This window comes from Fulmarus glacialis, unplaced genomic scaffold, assembly GCF_000690835.1.
Source record: "Fulmarus glacialis isolate BGI_N327 unplaced genomic scaffold, ASM69083v1 scaffold42348, whole genome shotgun sequence".
Taxonomy (NCBI): Eukaryota; Metazoa; Chordata; class Aves; order Procellariiformes; family Procellariidae; genus Fulmarus; species Fulmarus glacialis.
Window position 1 is genome coordinate 1 of NW_009227091.1, and position 22,341 is coordinate 22,341.

At 36.0% G+C, this 22,341-nt stretch overlaps 1 protein-coding gene across 1 annotated transcript; it reads right to left on the reverse strand.

The window, feature by feature from the left end:
* Nucleotides 1–598: 598 nt before the first annotated feature.
* On the reverse strand, nucleotides 599–21,392 carry TTC39C (tetratricopeptide repeat domain 39C; the record flags this gene model as incomplete). Its single annotated transcript, XM_009583038.1, has 10 exons — nucleotides 21,345–21,392; nucleotides 19,669–19,797; nucleotides 18,512–18,626; nucleotides 14,679–15,033; nucleotides 13,184–13,352; nucleotides 5,534–5,627; nucleotides 4,571–4,678; nucleotides 3,918–4,027; nucleotides 3,101–3,224; nucleotides 599–696 (listed from the first exon to the last, which is right to left on the reverse strand). Coding segments are annotated over exons 1-10 (1,335 nt in total), but the record flags the coding sequence as incomplete, so codon positions are not given.
* Between the last annotated feature and the right edge of the window lie 949 nt (nucleotides 21,393–22,341).

Sequence of the window (22,341 nt, forward strand, 5' to 3'; positions counted from 1 at the left end):
GGGGGAGGAGGAAAAAGGGGGGGGGAGGAGGAAAAAGATTTAAAGACAGCATCATCTCCCTTGTTGCTTATGTGAATTGCATTCTATTTTGGGGAGGAAAAAAAAGTTGTGCCTACAGATCAAAGCCTGGAGCAGTGGCAAAATTATTCTTTGGTATGTGCTAATAATCAAACCTCTCAGCATCTAATAGGTCTGGAGGAGAAGCAGCAAACCCATGCTTTTGAACAGTCAATCTTCAAGTGTTTTTTTTTTTTTTTTAAAGTTGAATTTTTTTTGTTGGACAAAGTAAATCCAGCACAGCCAAGAACTTTTCCATTCTTCTTACCAGCTCTCCCTTAACTCTTGCTCCTACAAGCCACTTTAGCTACCATGTTCATTCAACATAACCAATTACTTTTACAACACAGTATAATGAGGACATGCTGAACATAAGATTTGAAAACAACCTGACATACTCTGTTGGAATTCACAGAACAGTACAATCAACAGCACTGACAACTAATGGCTTGCTTAACACTCTTACTCAACAATATTTACTGTTTAACAGAATAGCTAATAAAATAGGATTAATGGTGTAAATTATCATTTAACAACTTACCTGAACAGCATCTTCAGAATTTCCTAAGCATTTGTGTATGGCACCAAGAAGCAAATTCCTCAAACCAACAGCCGATGAATCATCAACATCCTGACAAGCTTAACGGAAAGATTTCAGTAAACAAACAAGATGGATTGAAATCCTTCCTTAGAAAGAATTGTGGTCTACGGTGACTTTTAGACTGATGATTAAATTTAACCAGAAAAAGGAGATGCTAGTAACATTAATATAAACAAAGTAGTTTGGTTTCTTTTAAATACAACCCATTTTGTATGAACCTCATCAAGCAATCTGTCACTCATGAGAACAATTCCTAACAGGAATTAATGGGCTGACATCACAGGCAGTTGGTGTGCTCTTCTTACTAGAAGAGGAGAATCCATTTCTCTACCGGTCTTTGAAATATCCACTAAAAGTTAAGAAACAATCACCTTCTTCTGGTGTTATGGGACACTGGGTTGTCCCAGATATTGAAAGAAAAATACATAGTCCAAAGTTACAAGGAGCACAGGGCAAGCAGTTCAGACAAAGCTGAACTGAAGCCAAGTGACAGACACACAAAAATCTGTACTGGACTTAAAAACCCAGACTAGGGTATTTTGGCATCGCAAGTCTCAATGCTGATGAGAGGATAAGGCTTATTTGCCAGACCTTAGCTGGTCCACCACCCAGGGGCAGACTGTGCCTCAGCTGAGTAGTGCTCTGTTTCCAGAAAGAACTTAATCATGATGCACATAAGCGTCTCTGGATGAATCAGGCTCGATTTTGATCAAGCTTATTAGCATCAGCTCTGTTAAATCAAGGCCAGTTTCACGAAGAGCCATTTGCACTTGTCTGCACTATCGATTCCAGAAAGGCTGGGACACAGGGAGGCCTGCAGGGCTTTTCATCCCTTCAGAAGGAGCTGAACTGCTGTGCCTGGAGCAATAGAGCTCCTCTTTAACTTCACATTCTGCCTCATCTCATAAACCCTGCCAGATCTTAACTAGCTCTGCATTCACAACACAGTTAATCCACAACCCAAATAAGCCACTTACGAATAACTAAGAGTTGGCTGCATGAAGTATTTGGACATTACACAATACACAAGGCTGTCAACTCTTGCTTGTATTGCAAGTCTCAAATTACTTGGCATTTTACTTAGAGATACATGTGGATACAAATTAATTCCTTTATTTTTAAATCAACTTCTAGCCCTGAGGAAAAGCCTGGAAACTCGCCCCAGCAAATTACGCTCCAATTGTTCAACAGAAGAGGAAGCAAATAAAAAAAAAAAAATCCCGTGTCATCTCATCATTCTTGCAATACACATAAGGCGCAGCAATAGCACTCTCACTGTGCAGAAAATCTTCAACCAGAGATCGCTGATGCAGACACATCTGTCAGTGTCATACTTACATGAAGCATATCTCTGAATTTTAATCTATACTGCTATTTCAATTAAAACATGAACCACTGGCTAGAAGCTTATTCAAGGAAGATCTATGCTGCTTCTCAGTGTGCGGGAGAGAAATACATACTCTTTACAACCTCTAAAGCTGATTGTTCTGAAGGCAAAGGACAGACAAAAAAATCCTGAAATTTATTTTTACATAAGTAAACCTAATTTTAAAGACTTCACCATTATCTTTGGGATTAGAAAACTAGGGATCTGCATGTAACCCACTGCCATCATGCAATTTAAATGGACAAATCATCTTAAATTAAAAACAGAACAAAACCCCACAACTAATCCTGACTCCCAACTTAAAGACTGCTAGTTTTCTAGCTTAACATAAAAATTGTGTACAATCCCCAAAATTTCACATTTACAGAAAAAAGGAAGTATCTCGGTGGCAGACATTTTTTGTTTTATTTTCTAAATGAGCAGGTAATAACTTGAAACTGTTTGCAGAATGCAAAAAAGACTGATCGCTGGACAAAGGGAGGAATACTGAAAACTTCATGATAAACACTGCTACCATAAGCTTCATGTGACAGACATCCAAAGATATCCAGAGACTAAGAGGCAACTATAAAACGCTCCTTTCACCACTAAGATGGTCCCAGCAGCCAAGACAAACAGAACCCTTATCATGTCATAGATGACCTCACAAGCTACATATTTCCTCTTAGAAGAAAACTCACATGCAGAAATGAATTTGTAGTTTTATGTTTTTATTTTGTAGCAAGGTTTAAATGAGTTAAAATTTGCTTAGTGACTTTGAACAACAACATGCTCTTGTTTCATTTTAAACAATGGGCAAACACAACTGATTAAAAAACAACTATATGCAGCAGGCAGTTAAACTTCGCCCAAAAACCTATAAAAATGATAAAAATGAACCATTAAGCTGAATCTTAATGGGTCATTATTCTTTTGTTACCCAAAGTGTTTTGCTATGACATATGCACACAGGTTTAAATTTTCATGCTACAACAATCAGCTACTCCACACAACAGCAGAAAATTATACACCTCATTTAAAAAAGTAAATAAATACATCAAGGAACCATATTATACCTTGGCTCATATGCTGTAAGTTTGAGAGGGAACAGTTTGGAAGGGCTTTCCATAAGTATAACACTTCAATGGATGCCAGGACACAGAGCTCTTTGGTCGGCATTTGTTTTCTAAATCTATCTGCCTGCAAAGTGGGGAGAAAGAGGGAAGGGAGATCTGTCACCTGTCCTTTTATAGGGAACATAATGTTCACAAACAATATATCACAAACAGTAATTCTAACTATTTCATGAAAGCATCCAACAATTTTATGAAAATAAAGTCAGTGGTAACTTAGCTTAAAGACTTTAAGACTAAAAAGCAAAATCTTTCAATTAATTTAAGGGCTTACATATTGATCAAAATTAAAGCTTCCTTGTATGCAGCCTTATTTGTTTTATTGTATTTCACATATCCCAAGTACATGCTGACTGAATGCTGAAATGGTAACATCTGCAAGATCATCATTTGGGAGATATTTCCTAGACAACTCCCAGCTTTCAGGAAGAACTAAGGCTTTGACAAACAAGACAAGACAAAAAGGAGTAAGAAAGGCAAAGCTAGAAGGAAAATTAGCAAAGGAACTACAGTATCATGTATTTTTGTTTCTAATAATTACTTTAGTTGTAAAGTGAATAGTTAATTCACATTTCCTTTGCTAGGTCCTTAAAATACATGACATTATTGTTTTTCCACCTGAACCCTTCCCACTAGTTCTACAGAAGCAACACAGCAGAAAACAGATAAATCCTTCAAAAATAAATACTGGTAAAGAATCCAACAAAATTACCAAGTGTAATTACTGTACTGAAACAAGTCAGCCTATGCTAAACCAAACCTTTTTCACTGAAAATTGTTCAATCTGATTGTTTTTTCTTTTGAAAAGCTTCTGAACTTCCTTGAACACATTCTGAGCACCATTGACATCACCAGTGGCTCCTTGACACACTGTAAGAACACAGAAACAAAAATGTGTTAACACTACTGGGATATGAAACAGGAAAAATTAAGATTAGATATCATACGGTCACAGGAAAACACACACTCACTTCCAGAAAGGATCTAGACTGGAGATTTGACAAAAATGCAAATCCCAACTCTCCCAGGTTGTGATCATTAACAAGTCAGTACTTCTTTTTCGTACCCATTAAAGGAACTAATACCACCCAACCCCTAAGGATTTCTTTATTAATTAGACCTTTGCAATACACTGTATATGACCTGTCACTACACTGACAATCATAATTGTATCTACATCTGGAAGGAGAGAAAGAGAGAGAGAGAGAACGTACGCACATGCATGTACATGTGCATGCATGCAAGTGTACACTATATAAACAAACAAAATTATGTAAGTCCAATCTGGCATAAAGCTGCATAAGCAGCAGACAGTGTGGAAGGCACTATGTGTAAGTTTCCCAACACAAAACTGTGCCAAAACCTTATCAAATCACTGATTTATCACTTATCCGACACATTGAATATACTCACCTGCTGTTAAATAAGCATAGTAGCACTGGGACCACCTAGATTCATTTTTAAGCCTTTCAAAGGATTCAAACGCATCTTTGAAATTCATCTCTATCATGCTGCACCAACCTAAAAGCAAGACTAATTTAACTTTAGAGAAAGCACAGTAATTCAAATTTGGCATCAACATGATTGAAACACATAGTCTGTTATGAGAACTAGAGCTAGTTTAACAATTATAACAGTAACTGGAAAAGTTAAAAACAAAACAAATCAGTCACATACATTTAAAGCCTGGTTCAAATTTACTGTGAAATGTTGAATTATAAGATTCCATTCAAAACAATGAAATCACTTCAGAATAACAACAAATCTATACAGACACCAAAAGCTCTCTTTTCCTTTATTTAAATACTATATTTTGTAGGATGCTGAAACTTACAAAGCTACTACTTGTTCCCTTATTCTTCCCCACTGTGACAAGATCCCTTAACGAGACACATTTAAAGCTTGAAGCAACATATCTTCTCCACTCTCAAGACTTGTATGCAAATTAAGAACATATAGCATATATTGCTGTTGATAGAAGGAAATGAACATGAAATATAGGTCCTGCAAACTGTGAAGCTTCACTAGACCGATTAGTTTTTGGCACAGAAATGGTGGTTCCACAGACAAATCAGATTAATTAATTTCTCATTTTAAATAATATTCTGTAGGTGAACAGTTTTCCCTTGATTCTATAGCCTACTCTCTGATTTTGCATCACCTTGCACATGCACAAAACTTTAAAATTATGAAAAACTGTTGAATTCTACTTGCCCAAACAAGAAGACAGGATTATTACCATAACCCATTCAAGACAAAGGCCAGTATTTGAAAGTCTTTTTTTAAATCCTAACAAAAATAATCTAGTTTGTTTATTGAAGTTGCTAGTCTAAACTTGAAAGTGAGCTATTTATAGTATAAACATACCCGACTTACCTATTTCATATAAGCAGACGTGTTGAATCTCCCTTTGGTCTGTTGCAAGTTCCAAAGCGGTATGAAATGAGGTCAAGGCACTATTGATTTGACACTAACAAAAGTGAAAGAAGAAAAAAAAAAATTCAGATGTCTGAAATTTAAAATTTGCTGCATAATTTGATTTTGATGAGGAAAACATTCAGATTTCTGTTAACGGGTATTTAAAAATAACTACATGGTTAAAGAAAAAAAATATTGAAGTGTCTTACAGATTGCAGACACTGGTTTGATTAGATGAAAGAGGCATAACATCCCATTGAGAGGAAAACCTCAAAATTCATTTCAGATTCTAGATTATTTTAGATGAGCTAAAACCCACCATAGAGCTAACAGTTTGAAGGAGAAGGGCTAATATTAATTCAGTATACCAGCTCCACATTGCAATTCTTTTGGCCAGCTTCCCTCCTCCCAGCTCTCTCGACCTGATTACTTTTGAATGGAAGCACGGGCAAATTATGACAAAGCCTTTATTTACACCGATAAATGAGCATCTTAAAGAGTTCCCATAGTGAACAGATTTTTCCATATATTTCATATTCGTGATATGAAACATAATACAAAAGCCAAATTATACGAGACAAGAGAAGAAAGAATCACTAGTACAAAGCAACTCAGATTTATATTTAAATGAAACTTTAGACAAGAACGCAAAGCGTTTGCTTGCAAGGTACTAACAATCAGTTCCACCATGTGCAACAGTAAAAATTAAAACATGCGGTAAGGAACTTGCACTCTAAAAGTCACTTAAAGAGAGAAATGTAGAACACTATGGACTTAAAAAAGGGGGGAGAGGGATAGTAGAGGAGTTTAATAATGTAATAACGATCACCAATAACTTACAGCCAGTTCAGATCATCTCTCAACCTTAAAAATCAGCGGCTGTATTCCTTCTATTTGCTATTAAGTGCAAAATTCATCGGTTTTGTGCAGTAAGCTGTTGAATAATCTCATTTCTACTCTTATTAGTCATTCCACCCTTAAAAGTCATATCTTTTTAGCATCTGCCAATAAAGTTTAGCTTTCTGCACAACAAGGGTATCTTTAATGTTTCATTTTATTTATTTTGAATTATTTCACCTTTTTTCCACATCCCTCAGTAACCATTTTAAGCAACTGTTAATAGAGAATTCATAAATGCTGCATGACATGTAAGAAGCTAAAAAGGTCTATGAGATAAAAAAACATTTTGATAAAATCATTAGTTACCAACAGCTTAGCAAAAAGAGGCTAACAGTTTTGTAAGAACTAGAATGATAGTTCTTTTGACTACCTTAATCTCTAGTTTTCCCAGTGTAGGATGGGACTTTTCCGTAACAATCATCAAAAGGCAGGGATGCAAATCAACATTTAATTAGTTTTATACACTGACACACTATATATCCCAATATAGCCTATACCCACTTTAATAGTGTTCCTATATTCACTCTCACATACAATTATAGTAAGTTATACAACAGAAGAATCTTTAAGCCAGTCTCTGCTGGCTAAGCATGTAAGTGAAAGAAACCCTTGAAAAAGCAAACTTGTCATCTACGCAAGCATTAACTGAATTCAAAAATTTCTGCAAAAATCTGCAGCGTTGTATCTTAAGACCACACACACACACAGAGCTCTAAAGTGATTTTATTAGATTTCCTTCTTTGTCTCATCAGGGAAAACTGTTTTAGTTGCTAAGGAACAATTTAACCACAAATCATATATATTGCATCAAGACAGCACAACTGCCAGTAAAGGGATCCACAGCTGTACCAATATAAACACTGTACACTTAGAAAATAAAACAGTGATTAGACTAAGATGTTTGTTGACATAACAGAAGAATATACTACACAGAAAGACAGGGGAGTTTTATTTGCCCTCAAAGTCATCAGGGAGCCTGAGCAATGTACACCTTGTTTACTTTTGTAGCAGCACATTCTCTCCACTACATATTACTCCACTGATGCCGCATCACCCCAATATGACTTCCTGGAATATAAGTGTTATGAGCCCCATCTTACAGAAAAGATAAAATAAAATAATGTCAGCTTAAAACCTTACCTGTGCCAAGAAGTTTAGAAGTTCAGTAAATTTATGTTTTGAATGCTTCTGAGGAAAATGCAAAAAAAAACCAAACCACCCCAACCCCTAAATATTTAGTCCTCTGTGAAGATACTTTGCCTTCTAAAAACCTAAAAACCCTAAACATTTGAAAATATAAATCAGTTCTTTGTAGGGCACGTTATTCCACACAATGACTAATGGCAATTACATCATTGTCTGCAATGCCATACACCAGCCTGGGGCAGCAGATGAAATACTGACCACCTAGTAATATACAAGTCCAGTTAGTTGAATATTCAATCTTCTATTATCATTTCTCTAACTGTCTCGATCTCTCAAGTGTTTTGACATCTGCCTAAGTTTTCCTTAAGCATCAAGCTCAGTAAGTACGTTTCAGAGACATTCCTTAATAATTAAAGTTTCAATCATCTCCAGGGATTGTGACAACATGCTTAAATATGAATTTCTACTCTTAGTGTTAATTCTTAAAATAATTAATTACTACCGGTTTACTGTTTCAGAGAATAAACAGAAAGAATTATAAAGTCCCAAGAGTCTGCAAGTATAACATCATGGCTGACACCTGAAATTGATATTCTTGAGATTTAAAAACAAACACACACACACACACTTGTAATTCCTTCAACAGGCATCACTCATGCCTCTCTGGGACATAATACAAAGACAAAAAAAGATTAATCCATAAAATGCGTAATATACAGAACTACATAACCATAAAGGGGATTATTAAAGCTAATGTGAGAACCATAATCTTACATTTCTTGACTTCAGATTAAAACCAAAAACACCCCAACCCACCAACTAAGCATCTACAGAGCTTCCCAAGCCAAGGCAGCTTCCCAAGCCAACACACATTTCCCCCCAGAGTTGTTCTGAAATCTCAGGGCACTTTCCCTCTCCCAGGATCTCTCTTTCTCAATTAGCACTATGAATTCATAAAGCTTTTAAGAAGTCATGCTCATAATTAAGGGGAAACCAGCAAACAATATCTAAATGGAGACAATTTACACCGGAGGACACTATATGGAAATTTCAAAGCCTGTATTTTCTATTCCTTAACACCGCCCCCTCCCCTCATTTTTCCCTAGACAAAATCAAAATAGAGTAAAACTAGGATTCTGTATTTTATAGCCTAGAACAAGTAACTAGAAAGGCTAGCACAACTCTTGAAAATAAACCTTGACATTATGCAAGCTCTGAAAGTCTCTTTAGACATCATTGTGACATTATTCCAGAAAATTCATTTAACACTTTTCAATGCTTATTATTACTCTTGCCCTCAGTCCACTTTTCTGTGTCACACTCTCCCACCCCTAAGTAAGAATGATACCACTGATACCAAGATGCCTACAAAAGGTAACTAAAAAAGCAAGAGTACTTGTCAGCATTACATTCAAGTCCACAATACCACTGCACATTTTCACCGGCCTGCACATCAAACACACTGTAGCACACCTGAATGTCCCACTGGTGTTTTGCCCATCAACTGGAGTATTTGGTACTTTTTCCTTCAGCCTCTTAAAATGCACCTATACCAACTGAACTCTACAGATCAAGCCTCCGAACCCGAGTTTTTTTGTCCTGGCCCCAGAGATTTCTTGTTGTTTATATATACACAACTGGAGTCTGTCCCCAGTCAAAGAAAAGCAATCTTGCCCAGTCCACAATTTTGTCAAACACTATTTTTGCTTTATATCCTTACCACTCTCCACATGAAGCTATCAATCTATTTAACTACTTCTGAGTGGGGTGATTTGTACTATTTAAAAAAGCAGATGGAGATTTTTTAAAAAGTGTTGCTGATTGGGGGGGGGAGGGGAGGGAAGAGAAAGAAAAATTGCAAGCTAAAAAGCAGAAATACGTAAGATTCAGAACACTACCTTTTACTCTGCCCTCTCCCATACCACCACCACGCCCATCTTTCACTATGGGCCACAATACCACACTTGAATAGTCTAAGTTACAGTTTCAAAAGTAAATTGGTATTTATTAACATAATTATAATATTAGACAACACACATTTAGCAAATGGATGGCAATATTTTTATTTTCACAGTAATAGGAAAGGCCTAAGGGTATAGCTGGAAACTCTGGATTTCAGACCAGTGGCTTTCAGCAGCTATTATACTAATTACATTTTTCAGTACCCTTTAGGCACAAGTATAAAACATTATTCTCAGTTGTTTTTAGTAGCTTAAGCTTACATGAAACATCATTATCAGCTTTAGTGGAAAGTATTTCAAAGACAGAAATAGTCAAACATTCACAAAGAAATACTTGTGAGGCTGGAATACATACAATCACAAGTCAAGCACAGCAATAGTTATGTCCATAAAAACAGCCTAAGTGAATTATGTAAAAGTCAAGAAAAATGCTACTTTTAATATGCAGTCTCTTAACCTACTCTTTGAAAAAAAGAGACATTTGATCAGCCTACCAGTGCAACCTTTAACTTTCTAGTGCACTTTCATTCCAGCTTTCCCAGATCCTTCTCCTCTCCTTTCCCTTAACTTATTCATTTCAATAGTCTCCAACGCTTTCAGACTTCATTTCTCAAAAATGTGAATCTGGGAAAAAAGTTGAAAGATAATTTGGTCCACATTTATAGTACCTGTAAGGCTGCTACTTAGAAAACCAAAGTCTGTTAGGGCTTTTATTTACTAATATTCATACATGCTTTCTGGCGCACAAAGCATTATACAGTCACAGGCTCTTCATTTGTCTTTCATGGCACTGTCACTGTGAAATCTTCCTTTCTTCTCGACTGCCTTCCTTGGCAATTTTCTCCTTTGTCAGATTTGTGTCTTACTGTCCAGTCTTGCATTACTGCTTCTGCCTTTTGAACAATTTCCCTGCCTCCAGGTGTCCCATGGCTGAACTATGCTCCTTACCATTTCTTTTCTCCACAGAAAAGAAAAAACACACACATACAGATATATAGACGTATGCAGACTTACTAAGAGAAGCTGAATATACCATCATCTGAAAGTTACATAAAACGTATGCAGGATCAAAGGCTATACAAAAATCCGATGGACTGAGTGCTAGTAGGTTCTAATACAAAGCCTACAATGACCATTACTGATCTGTACTTCCAGAAAAAAACAAGCTCTTCTGTATAACAACATCTAAGCTGCCTTTCATCTATGTACAATTAAATTTTATCTCAGCACTGTTAAAAGATGATAGATGTTAAAGACTATAAAATACATAAGCTTCAGCTCAAGGTATACTTTTAAGTGCATACCGGTTAAAGCACAGACTTCCCAATTTCAGGAAACCATCTGAAAATAATACTACCTGGTGGAAAGAATTTAAACCTACCTGTGTATTAACAACTTCAGGGAAGGCCATATAAGCACTTCCCAGGCTTTGCAGGAGCTCTCAATTTCAGTAAACCATCTGAAAATAATATTACCATGCCTGGTGGAAAGAATTTAAACCTACCTGTGTATTAACAACTTCAAGGAAGGCCATATAAGCACTTCCCAGGCTTTGCAGGAGCTCTCCTCACCCGCCTTGGAGATGAGGCAGAAATTACGACTCAGCGTATTAGTTTGTAATCTAAGAGTATATGTGCACTTGTGGTTCAGAATGTACAATGGATGCTGTAAGACCAATGCCCGGATTTGAGACACATGTAACCACAAGTGTATTGTGCAGAAATCCAGTGCAGCTCCCCATGCCATTGCCACCAGTCACATATCTGCCTTCACTATTATGTCAACAACGTTTGAGCAAATTAAGCTTGTAAATTCCTAACAGAGTCTACAGAAGAGCTCAAGACATTTAACCAAAACATTTATACGCAGCAAAGCCTCAGTGATACTGTACCACTTACAACAAAGCAATGATGGGGGTGTGGGGGAAGAAGCTGCTGAATGGAAAAGCTCTCATGCAAACAAATACATGAATAGCAAAGGGACATTTTAACTCCTGTTAGCAACCAATAAGCTTTCTGCTGACTAATGGTATGGCTGCATAGCACAATGCACAGCATTCTGCCTGCCTAAGCTAACTAACTTCGTTAACATGGCCACGCTGTTTCTTGCACAAACTATTTCACTTGGAGCTAAACTTCAGTGTCTATATACCGCATCATTTAAGGCACAAATACTCTAAGATAACATGTAAAGAACTCTGCTTCGAAACATAACGGTACTCCAGAAAGGGACCGACTACACAAAACTGACACTTATCCCAAACTTATCCTCTGTATTTACACATAGAAACACATAGGTAGTTTATTGACAATTTATGTTTACAATTTTGCCCTAGCTTGCCCTAACAGTCAGAAGAATCAGTTGAATTGTATTCCTCATTACACTAAACATGAAAAAAAAAGTTCCAAATACCAAGTCATACTCTGGCAATCAACATATCTACATTTTTAACTGCACTTGCATTCATTGTGTAGCTGTTCCTAACAAATTTGATTTTTACTATAAGAATGGAATATGCATATAATTGAACAAAAACCATTAAAATCTTTCCCACTCAGAAAACAGCAATATTTCCCAAAGACTGACAGCTTGCCTATGACAGTGTAATTCCCCAAATGCATTGTTGCTTTCAGAAAGACAGCAAAAAAAGAAAAACAACATCCAAGTCCCATGCAAGAATATGCCTGAGAAATCTGATAGGCCACTGAATCCTGCCCCTCTGTTCTGTTACTGTTGCCACCTCCCTCAAAATACTAAGCTGTATTTGAGAGAGTTAACTGCAAACCCTAGCAAAGAAGGACCACCAATATTAAGATCTGGATTAGCTCTTGTAATTATGATGTTGCAATGAAGGGTTTGAACATTCTAGGCTTGTGCTTCTGTGTTGGGCTTTCTTGTTAATATAATCGCTCTGGAAATATTCTGGTGTGATAAAAGCAGCAGCTAGGAGTTGAGTAGTTTAAAGTACTCACCACCATCTTGTATTATCACAGATTCTTAAAGAATAACTCAGCCAAACACCACGAGGCTGCTGCAGTGTTTGAATAATACTCTGCAACAGCATTCACAAACATTTTCAGTGAATACGTTTCTGCCTGGGTTAGAGCTCACCCTTAGCAACAGAAAACGTCCTGGTTTGACCACTTAAAAGCAAAAACAGTTATTTGAGGGAAATTACTGCAGAGAATTAGCTGTATATGAACAATGCCTAAAATGAAAAGGGGAAGATAAATGCTATGTACTCAGCAGATAATACTCAGATTTTAGCTTGACAAGCAAAACTGAAATAGCTATTTATACCACAAGAAACTCATGAGTGACCAAAAGCACTTCCTTTTAGCATTGAGCTACAAATGTATCAAGTAGCTGAAAAAGAATTTCAAAGTGTCATTAATTCAGATAGAAGTAGTGGAAGAGCAGGTTTGGCATGTGAACTTGAAACTAGGAAGGAGTTAATACTTTCTTCTTACTTATCTTTCCATGTATCTATATCTTGAGTCACAATTTGCTGAAGCTTGCACAGTTCATTCACATCAGAAAAACATAAAATAACAAAGGGTGGGAAGGAGAAATCAGTCAAAAGGAAGAAAACATGCAATACCTCTAATCGTTGTATCCTTCCCTTGAAGAACATGAACAGAGAAGAATTTGGATAAGCAGATTCTTTTTTCGCAAGAATTTCTTTTGCATCTTTCAATCCTGCCTTGTTATCACTGCCATCAAGGGCAAAAAAGGGACGAACAACTGTGTGGTACCACAACAGAGCTAATCTAAAAGAAACATAAGAGTAAAAAGGATTACAGCTCATAAACAGAAATTTAAGGATAACATTCTACACAGGCAAATTTTTAAATGATTCTGAAAGACAAAGAAAGCTATGAATCAACCTGGCTTTAAAACAGACACAATAGTATTGCCATACATCAATGCACTCCTAAACTGCACCTGAACATACAATTCAGTGCACATTACCCAAAGGTAAAGTAACAATCAAGCTCATATCATCAAAGCAGTTGAGCCTTTAGAACTCCATAGATTTTAAAAAAGAAAAACCCGCAGGAAAACTTTAAAAACGAATTGTTCATTAGAGGGGGGGGAAAGAAAAAAAAAAACCACCCACAAACAAAATCAACAACAAAATAAACACACATCAACAGACACACTTAAAATCAATGTCAAACAGAAATACATCCGGTGTTCAGAAGGGCAGACATCTACATGACCTACATCGCTCCTGGAAACAAGGACAGAGCACAAAGATTTCCAAGACCATCTGAAGGAGGAAACACCCCCCAAAACACCATTTTTCTTCCCCAGAAAGGAGAAAGAACAAATCAACAGAAACATTTAATCTTAAGCTTTCTTAACCAATCAGAAACCCAATTCTTCTCCTCAAGCAGAAGAGACTTTAGCTCTGCTGTCAATGTTTCAAAAGTGACATCTGATGGTACCTGCAGTAGGTCCAGTAATAAAAGCATTAATTTGGAGATAATGGAGAAATAAACCCATTTATGAGGGCAGTTTAAATTAGGTCTGGCTAACCCTTCACCTGATAAAAAGACCTGAATGCAGTATGAAGGCTTGGGAAAAAGAGTACACAAAAAATACTACTCTAAAAAGACTAAAAACGTTGTAAGGGAACATCCCATGTTACTCAGATGCTAAAATTAAAAATAAACTGGAAAAGATCTTTGGCTAATAGTAAGGATAAATAGCTAAGTGAGATCAATAACTCATAAAAATAGTATGCTCTCCATAGCGGAGAATATAACTCAGGTAAATTCACTCAGCCTTCAGGGGGTGCTTTTATTTACTCTGCTCGCATATAAATTACTAGACATTAGAATAGCAGGTACTGAAGAACACAGCAAAATACTGGCACAAACCCCAAATACGTGTAAATAACAGCAGAGAGATCTCATACACTAGCAAGTGATGAATTTACTAAACATGGCATGTTAAACAACAAACTACAAGTTTATTTTACCTGCTGTTGTTTCCTTTAAAGCAACATGACTTTTTGGTTTTGACTTTTTTCCATTTACTTACTTTCAGTACTAAGTTATCTACCAAAGCATTTCAATATAGCTACTCACGTAGCTAAAGGGGCCTTCATGTCCTTACTTTCACTTGCATACATCAGTGAAGAAAGCCCCTGTAGGCGGTCTCCAGGAAAACCCAGCAGGTTGATGATTTTGAGCAGGTTTGGGGGCACCATGGATATGCAAAGATGAAAAAGTCCATATCCAAAGCTAACAGCACCTTTCAGTCTGTTTAGCGAATCCTCCGTTACACCTTCTGCAGCAACATGATTATCATTTGCAGCATCAGAAGTCAAGGATTCCTGAGTTGTTTTCTTCTGATATATTTCCTGAAGTGTATTAATGTCCGTATAGCACTTATTGTAAATTTTCCAGGCTTTTCGGAGTATCCACCCACCTTTTATGTATGCTAAAAATCAAGGAAAAAAGTATTTCAAGGACATATTTCAGAAGTGGAACACAGTAAGTAGTAAATGCTATTTCACAAATCCTAGGATGCTCTCTCTATTTGCATTAACGTATTGTATAAAGGATTTTGTAATCACTACTGCCATCTTGAAGCAGTCTTTCATACTGGGCACTACAAACTTAAGTGCTTTTCAACCAGAGACTTTAAACCAGCATGCAATACAAAGGGACTTCCCTTCAGCTATGTAGCAATGCAACTGTCAGAAAGAAATAGAGAAATCAAAGAACTTAATGCTGGCTTCTTCTCCACTATAGAGTGGAGATGAAATGGCTGCCTGGCAAACAGAGAGCAGCAAAGCTCAGAGATTACACCTCTTAAGCCCAAATGATGTTAAAAGACAGTTGATGGGAAAATACTAAGAAAATCTCTTCCTTTGGGTTAGACAATAAGATTTTCAACACCATCATTTCCCTGCCCCCCATATGAATACAGTGCCTTACAATTAAGAAAAAAAAAAAAAAAAAAAAAAGAATGCATAAATGTTATGTCTTTAAAACATTTTTCAGTTGCCTAACTTCCTCAATTTCAAATGCAAGCTGGGTACCTAAATTTCCCTAAAAGTCTGGTCTTGAGCATTCTCAGTTGCGAATGAGAGAATTCCCAGTCTCATTACAGGAGGGTAAAGAAGGGCATGACACCAAAAGATGAAGACGTCTGATTTGCCTATTTACACTGCATTCATCTTGGCTATAGCACACCCCTGAATAACAATAAATGGTAAATAGAAAACAAACACAGAATACACTTGTAAACGTTAATTGTTACAGCAGACACCTGCATTTTGTCTGTGATAGAGCCCTGAGAATTAGGAACTGCAGTGACAAAGGAGTTAACTAAAAATGAGAGAAAAATCAAAGCATGGTTATAGCAGCAGTGTTCTATACAGATTACACCAAATTTGCAGGTATCAGTGTTATAACTGATGCCAGAATTAGATCATAACAGGTGCAGTGTGTCAAAGAAAAGGAAAATGCTATTAATACCAAACCACTCTCTATAAGCCTTTGACATCTTTGACAAAATCCTTCCAATTACAAAAAAAAATTTCTAGAGAAGTATCATCATGGACTAGACTACTTTGTGGATTCTTGTTGTATGAAGAGGGGATGAAGCTAGTTTGATAGTCTTAAGAAATCGCACTGAGAAAGACTGCAAAATTTGTATTCTCAGTTGTGACAGAAGTGTTCTGTCAACATGAACTTAAAGTATTAAAAAAACTAATCCTCTATCTTGAGTTCCATATTAAAGTGTTATAATATAAAATGTAAACCCCTGCCATGATTCAGCTGCGTTACAACACTAATGTTACTTAAGCAATTAGGTCACTTTTTGGCTGCACAAAATGTTTTAAAAGTTACGTGGTTCACCACAGGACAAACACTCATACAACTATGCATAGCAATGCAGCAGGCAAATAATAAGGAAACACCCACATTTTACTTGTCCTACAGATAGTGTTTCTGCTAATAGCTAACTACTGCTAACTACTGCGTCCTGATGTGTGCATCAAATGGAAAGGATATGATATGGAAAAAAAAAAGTACAGTTTTAGACTTTACTTCCATTACTGTGCTGTCATGAACAGTTCACTAACACAGCATAACCCTAATAGATTTGCTATCCTAAGATAAAACAATCTAACAAATGAAAATAATGAATTTCTGACTTTTTAAACATAAAAATTAAATCTAGCCCAATCACTGAGCTGATTTCCCAGTATGAACTTCTGAAAGTAGTCAGACCCATGACTGGGTAATATCAAGAAAAAGTAGTTCAATATTGCTGTCGGAAGCTAATATAAGTTGCTGTGTTACTAACTTTATGATGTATTTCTAATACATCCATGTGGGTGGAAAGGAAAATCTAAAATGTGTTAGGCATATGAGAAAGCAGCTTGCATGTCATCATATGCTTCTTGTCAAACTGTTCCAGGAAGAAAAACACAAGAAATTTTTTACCCATCCACTGATGAGAAATATTTATCTGCCTCTAAAGAATGAATTTTTTTTTTAAATTACAATCATTTCAATAATCTGGTTGCTATTTCTGTACAGAAAAATGATAAAAACAAAAGATGTTTATACATAATCAGAAAGTTAATATACTCAAAAAACTGAAATAATGGATCCAACAGTTCAGCAATGGCAGTAACTAGCAGTCGCTGAGGTAGCATTTAACTGCTCAGAATTTTAACTAAATTTCAGGTGTATTTTTTACTCAGTAGAGTAACCCACATATACTGTATGTTCTGCAGTACTCTGCTACCCACTTCAGTTCTCTGAGCAGCAGACAAGAAAGAAAGGGAACAGACACCACCCTCAGTTACAGCATCCAACCCAGTTATGCAGCTGCAGAATACATACTGAAATAAGAAAAAAGCTTCAAGAGGGGGGACCCCCCCCCCAAAACGAAAACCCAGAACTGCATCAAAAATAGTTAAGAAAACCTTTCTGCAGCACTACACACACAGCAGACAGAAATACCCCCCGAATTTCTGCCAGCTAGAACCAACCACATTCTTGATGTCATCACTTGGAAGAAACCAAGTCTGCACATCACAGAAAGCATTATGTCCTTGACTGAAGATCTTAGTATTATTTTAAATAATCTGAATGTTATTTCCCTGATTCCTTTCAGCTGATCAGCAGGGTTTTAACTGACAATCTGGTCTGACTGCCATCTCTTGGTCTTCATTGATTTGGTAAGAACCTGGGAATACACTCACTTTGTATATGGCCTTGACCACATTTTCTATAAACTCCTAGACAAAGGCATGTTTTAAGATTATGCAAGAGATCCAGGAATGCAAGAGAACATTAGAAACAGCTTTGCAGCTGAGACGAGGAGCTTTCTACTCGACACAACAGAATTAACCTCTTTGGCATGCAAGGATGCATTTTGGTGGCCAGAGAACAAAAACTGATTTAGCAGTTCCATCTTCCACACACTTCATTTAAAATTACTTTCACTGGTAGTTTGTCATCTCCCTGAGTTGTCATGAACATAATGCATGTGGGACATAAGGATTTTCCCAGTGGCCTGGACTTATAGCCTCTTCTATCTTGCAGGCCACACAAAGCACACACATGCTACCCATCTTCATACCAACTCCTCAAATGCCTCTATGGGAACATGCAAAGGATTCCAACCTATCGAAGGAGAATCAGTTGAATATGATTATCGGTATGAAAAGAGCTGAAGGCTGTAATCTGTAGCAATCCAACTCATCTTATTTTATGATCTACTACCTACACAATACCTCTGCAAGTGCACCAATCTTGGAATGTTTCAAACGGAACTGTGCTCTTTCTTACAAAACAATCACCTTTACTGGTAGTCACCTTGCCACTTTATGATTAAGCTTTATTAAAAAGTTATCATGCAAAAAATATATCTAAACATTAAAGCCACAGCACACCTGATAACTCTTGTTTTACAAATGAGAGCACAGCCAAGTAGACTTGACAGTCTGCTACAATTATTTGTCTTTGCAGACGATCTATCATGGATAGAGTGGATTTTCGTCCATCAACCTGTTTGGAACATACAAACACAGAGCACAGAAAAATGTTAACAAAGATAATACAGAATACTAGTTTAAACCTCAGGAATTAAAAAATCCAAAATTAACTGCAAGTGGTAGTATTGCTACTAAATTAACACAGCATTTTGAAGTGCAAAACTATGCTAAAAGGTCTTTGATAGCTCATCAAGCAAGTTCCTATTTCATAAACAGGGAAACCTTACATATTTGGATTCAGCTATTTTTCTTAAGAGTCTATGAATATTCAGAACAGATTTAAATTTCATTTAATTATTACTAAATGCATCAGACACACAACTAAAAGATGTTAGATAGGAAGAGCACAGAAAGGGGTATATGACAAGTGGCAGGGAAAACAGTGCCTCTTAGGAGCAGAGAGTTAAGTATGTCAGGTTCAATACTGAAGTAAACTAAATATTGAAGTAAAATATTTAACTAAATATTTATCAAGTAAACTAAATATTGAAGAGAAATGGCTTCTTTTTCTGCTGTAGATCTGCTACATCACACTAGCAGGCCACTCACTGGACATCTCTATACTACAACTTTAACTAGTTCTCAATCTGCGTGCTTTATTCTTCTTTCATTATTTAGAATGAAAAATCTAAAAAAGGATGGAAAATTCCCTAGGAATATGTCTGGCACACAGCACTAAGCAGCCTCAACGTCACATGTTTTTGAACATTACTAGAGCATATATGAATTAAAGTTAGCCTGAATTAGGCAGGCCACAAGCTTCCTGAAATAATTTTAGTAGGTCACTAATTTGAGGTTAAGAAAAGGTTAGGAAAATAATTACCAACATCAACGCAACCTGCTGTTTTAGAAGAGGAACTACCTGACTCTGAGTATTTTATGATACTTAGGAAATCCAAGCAAAATATTTGACTTAATTTCTAAATTTACTATTAATCTCAACTGCTCTTCACATATCAAAAACCATCTATTCAAAATACAAATAGGACAGAAAGGAAGTTTCCAGAAATATTTATCCGATACACAATTCCATATTTTACAAATAATGTTCTTACATTCTTCTTAATTTTATTCTTGATTGTTTCTATGACTCCAGCTTCTTCACTTTCACAAAGTTTCTCTGTAGCCTTTAAGTCATCACATGCCAGCTGCATTTTCTCTTCTTCAAATGTCATCATAGCATTCTACCAAAAACCAAACAGATTTGAATGATAAAAATCACAAATATTTTTATCTCTACAAAAGCTGTAAGATAGTAAAAGTTTTTATGAAAACTTGACAATAAAACTTACTTTTTTTAAAAAACGTATTAATACACACACGAGTACACATACTTCTACACAGAAACACCAAACTAGAGATTTGAGTGTGCTTTACCAAAATTTCAAAACAAATCAGAACATACTAAGTCCTAAGCCCTTGTCTTAACAAACAAACCCCTTGTTTGACTTCATATGCAGACAAACTGAATGCGCTGCCACATTGCATTAAGCAGAAGAAAAATTCATATAAATTAATTTTCAGTTATTGTTATGTAAGGCACGATTTGCATCTGTGCAGATACTGCTTTTTCATAATACATCCACATAAATAGCAGGCCTCCAAAGTTAGTAACAAGTAACAGCTATCGCATTTTTCAAAATAATAACCACAATTCCTACAGATGTAGGAAGAAAAAAAATGCATCCGACTCCAACTACTGCTAAACCAATTTCGAAAGAATTTCAGCACAAGCAACTTCTTTTCTTGATGCTTTATTAAACGAAAGCTCTGAATGACACAGGCACATGAAGTGCTGCTGCTATGTTTAGAACAGTAGCTAAGCAAGGTATTATCAAGATCCACTGATGCTGCTCTGTGATGTTACACTGGTTCAGCACATCAATTCAGATAAGCAAGCCTGAGAGATTCTCCCTCTTTCCTTTCTCCTCTCCATTGACTTAAAAGCAAGCATATGCCCTAGGAGGTTTCCTAACCAATATATTTTTCCATACTGCATAGTGTACAGACATTAGAGAGAATTCAAATTAATTTCATTTACAACTTATTTATTTCTGGCATATTATAATAAATTCTGTCTTTAAAAAGAGTATTACCATAGATAATTTCTGGTGCAATCTAAGATTAAGCAGCAAAGTCAGAGTAAGGACAGTCTAAAAAACAAGATCCAAACATTTTCTAATACACCTGCTCAGTTTTTATATAAGATATTCTCATTTTTAATACATTAAAAAATGAAGAAAAGCATTTAACAGACCTAACGTGCTCATTACGACTCTTTAATCAGTCAATATTCTCAGTTCTCATATATTCAAAAAGGAAGCAATGTGAATGGATCAAATTAACAACTTTCATCCAGCAGCATGGACAGAGAAATTTTCAATAGCAAAAGCTATCAGGAAAATGGCATTTACGAGTATTATTTTAATAATACCTCTACTGCTCATTTAAGAGAGGGTTTCATTATGGCTTTTTTAATGGAACACATAAATATCTCATACATTTGAGTAGCTGAATCACAGAACCTTTACTTCCTATTTAAACCACGAGTAAACAAGTTTTATATAACATAATGACTTATTTTCTAGCTACACCTAATCTAAAACTTTGAAAAAATTAAGTCTCATAAAAAGAAACAAATTAGAGTATCCACCATTATGAACACACACATGCACATACAAACATTAACCACAAGAGAAGAGATGTATACTTCCCGCTCCCATCTACTCACCAAAAAACTGACAAAACTGGCTCCAAAACTCATTAATGGGCTATGGTTTCTGTAAAGAAAACAAAATGTAGTTACTATATTTGCACATATTTCCTATTGTAAAGATCAATATTGCATTTCTTGATTTTAATTTATTCATCTGTAAATAAATCTTAGGGTTTTTGTATTAAGTTACAAACAAATACTGTATCATTCTGCAAGATATAATGGAAATGGAAAGCCAAAAGCTTCATCATTTTTATGAAGACTTGAATATATCTTTAAATTTTTTTTTTTCAAGCATTAGGCTGTAGATATTTTTTAAGAGAAACCACTGTCATCAAATATGTTCAGTGCAGTTCAAAATAAAATTAAGGGCTACAGAACATTAAAAATCTGCTAATTCTAGTCTTGTCTATGATCCATCACTACAATTTTGACCTAGCAGACAAATGTTAACTGATTCTATTAACAGATTCCCACTTCTCCCTGTTCCTATGAATTTAAGTTAATCTACCCAGATTTTTAAAAAAATGCATATGCCACATAACTAAGTTGTTGGAAATACAAAGTTCTCACAAGGCTTATGGTTTTATAGCTGCTTTGTTTCAAGCCCAGAATACATATCTTGCTACACTATGTGGAATAGTTTTAAGATGTTTCACCTATTCCGTTTGCAGGGATATTCCAAAAGCGTGAAATCAACTGCTATATCAAAAAACGTAGGCAGCCAAAATCTTGGTAATATATGGGACAGGTTTCAAGCTTCAGGACTGCTGTAGTCACACAGACCATGAGGTTCCAGTAATGTCACATAGAAGGCATTTAAAAAACAATAATTTCAAGATCTGAGCGGTACCAGTAATCCACACTGTTCAGCAGTGGGCTGCCAGGTTATATGTCCATGTATAAATATCACTACTGGAGTAAGGATAAAATACACATAGCACTCCAGAAGAAAAAGATTACATACAAACACGGACTTCCAGGATTTAAGAAGAGGTAACATTTATGCTAC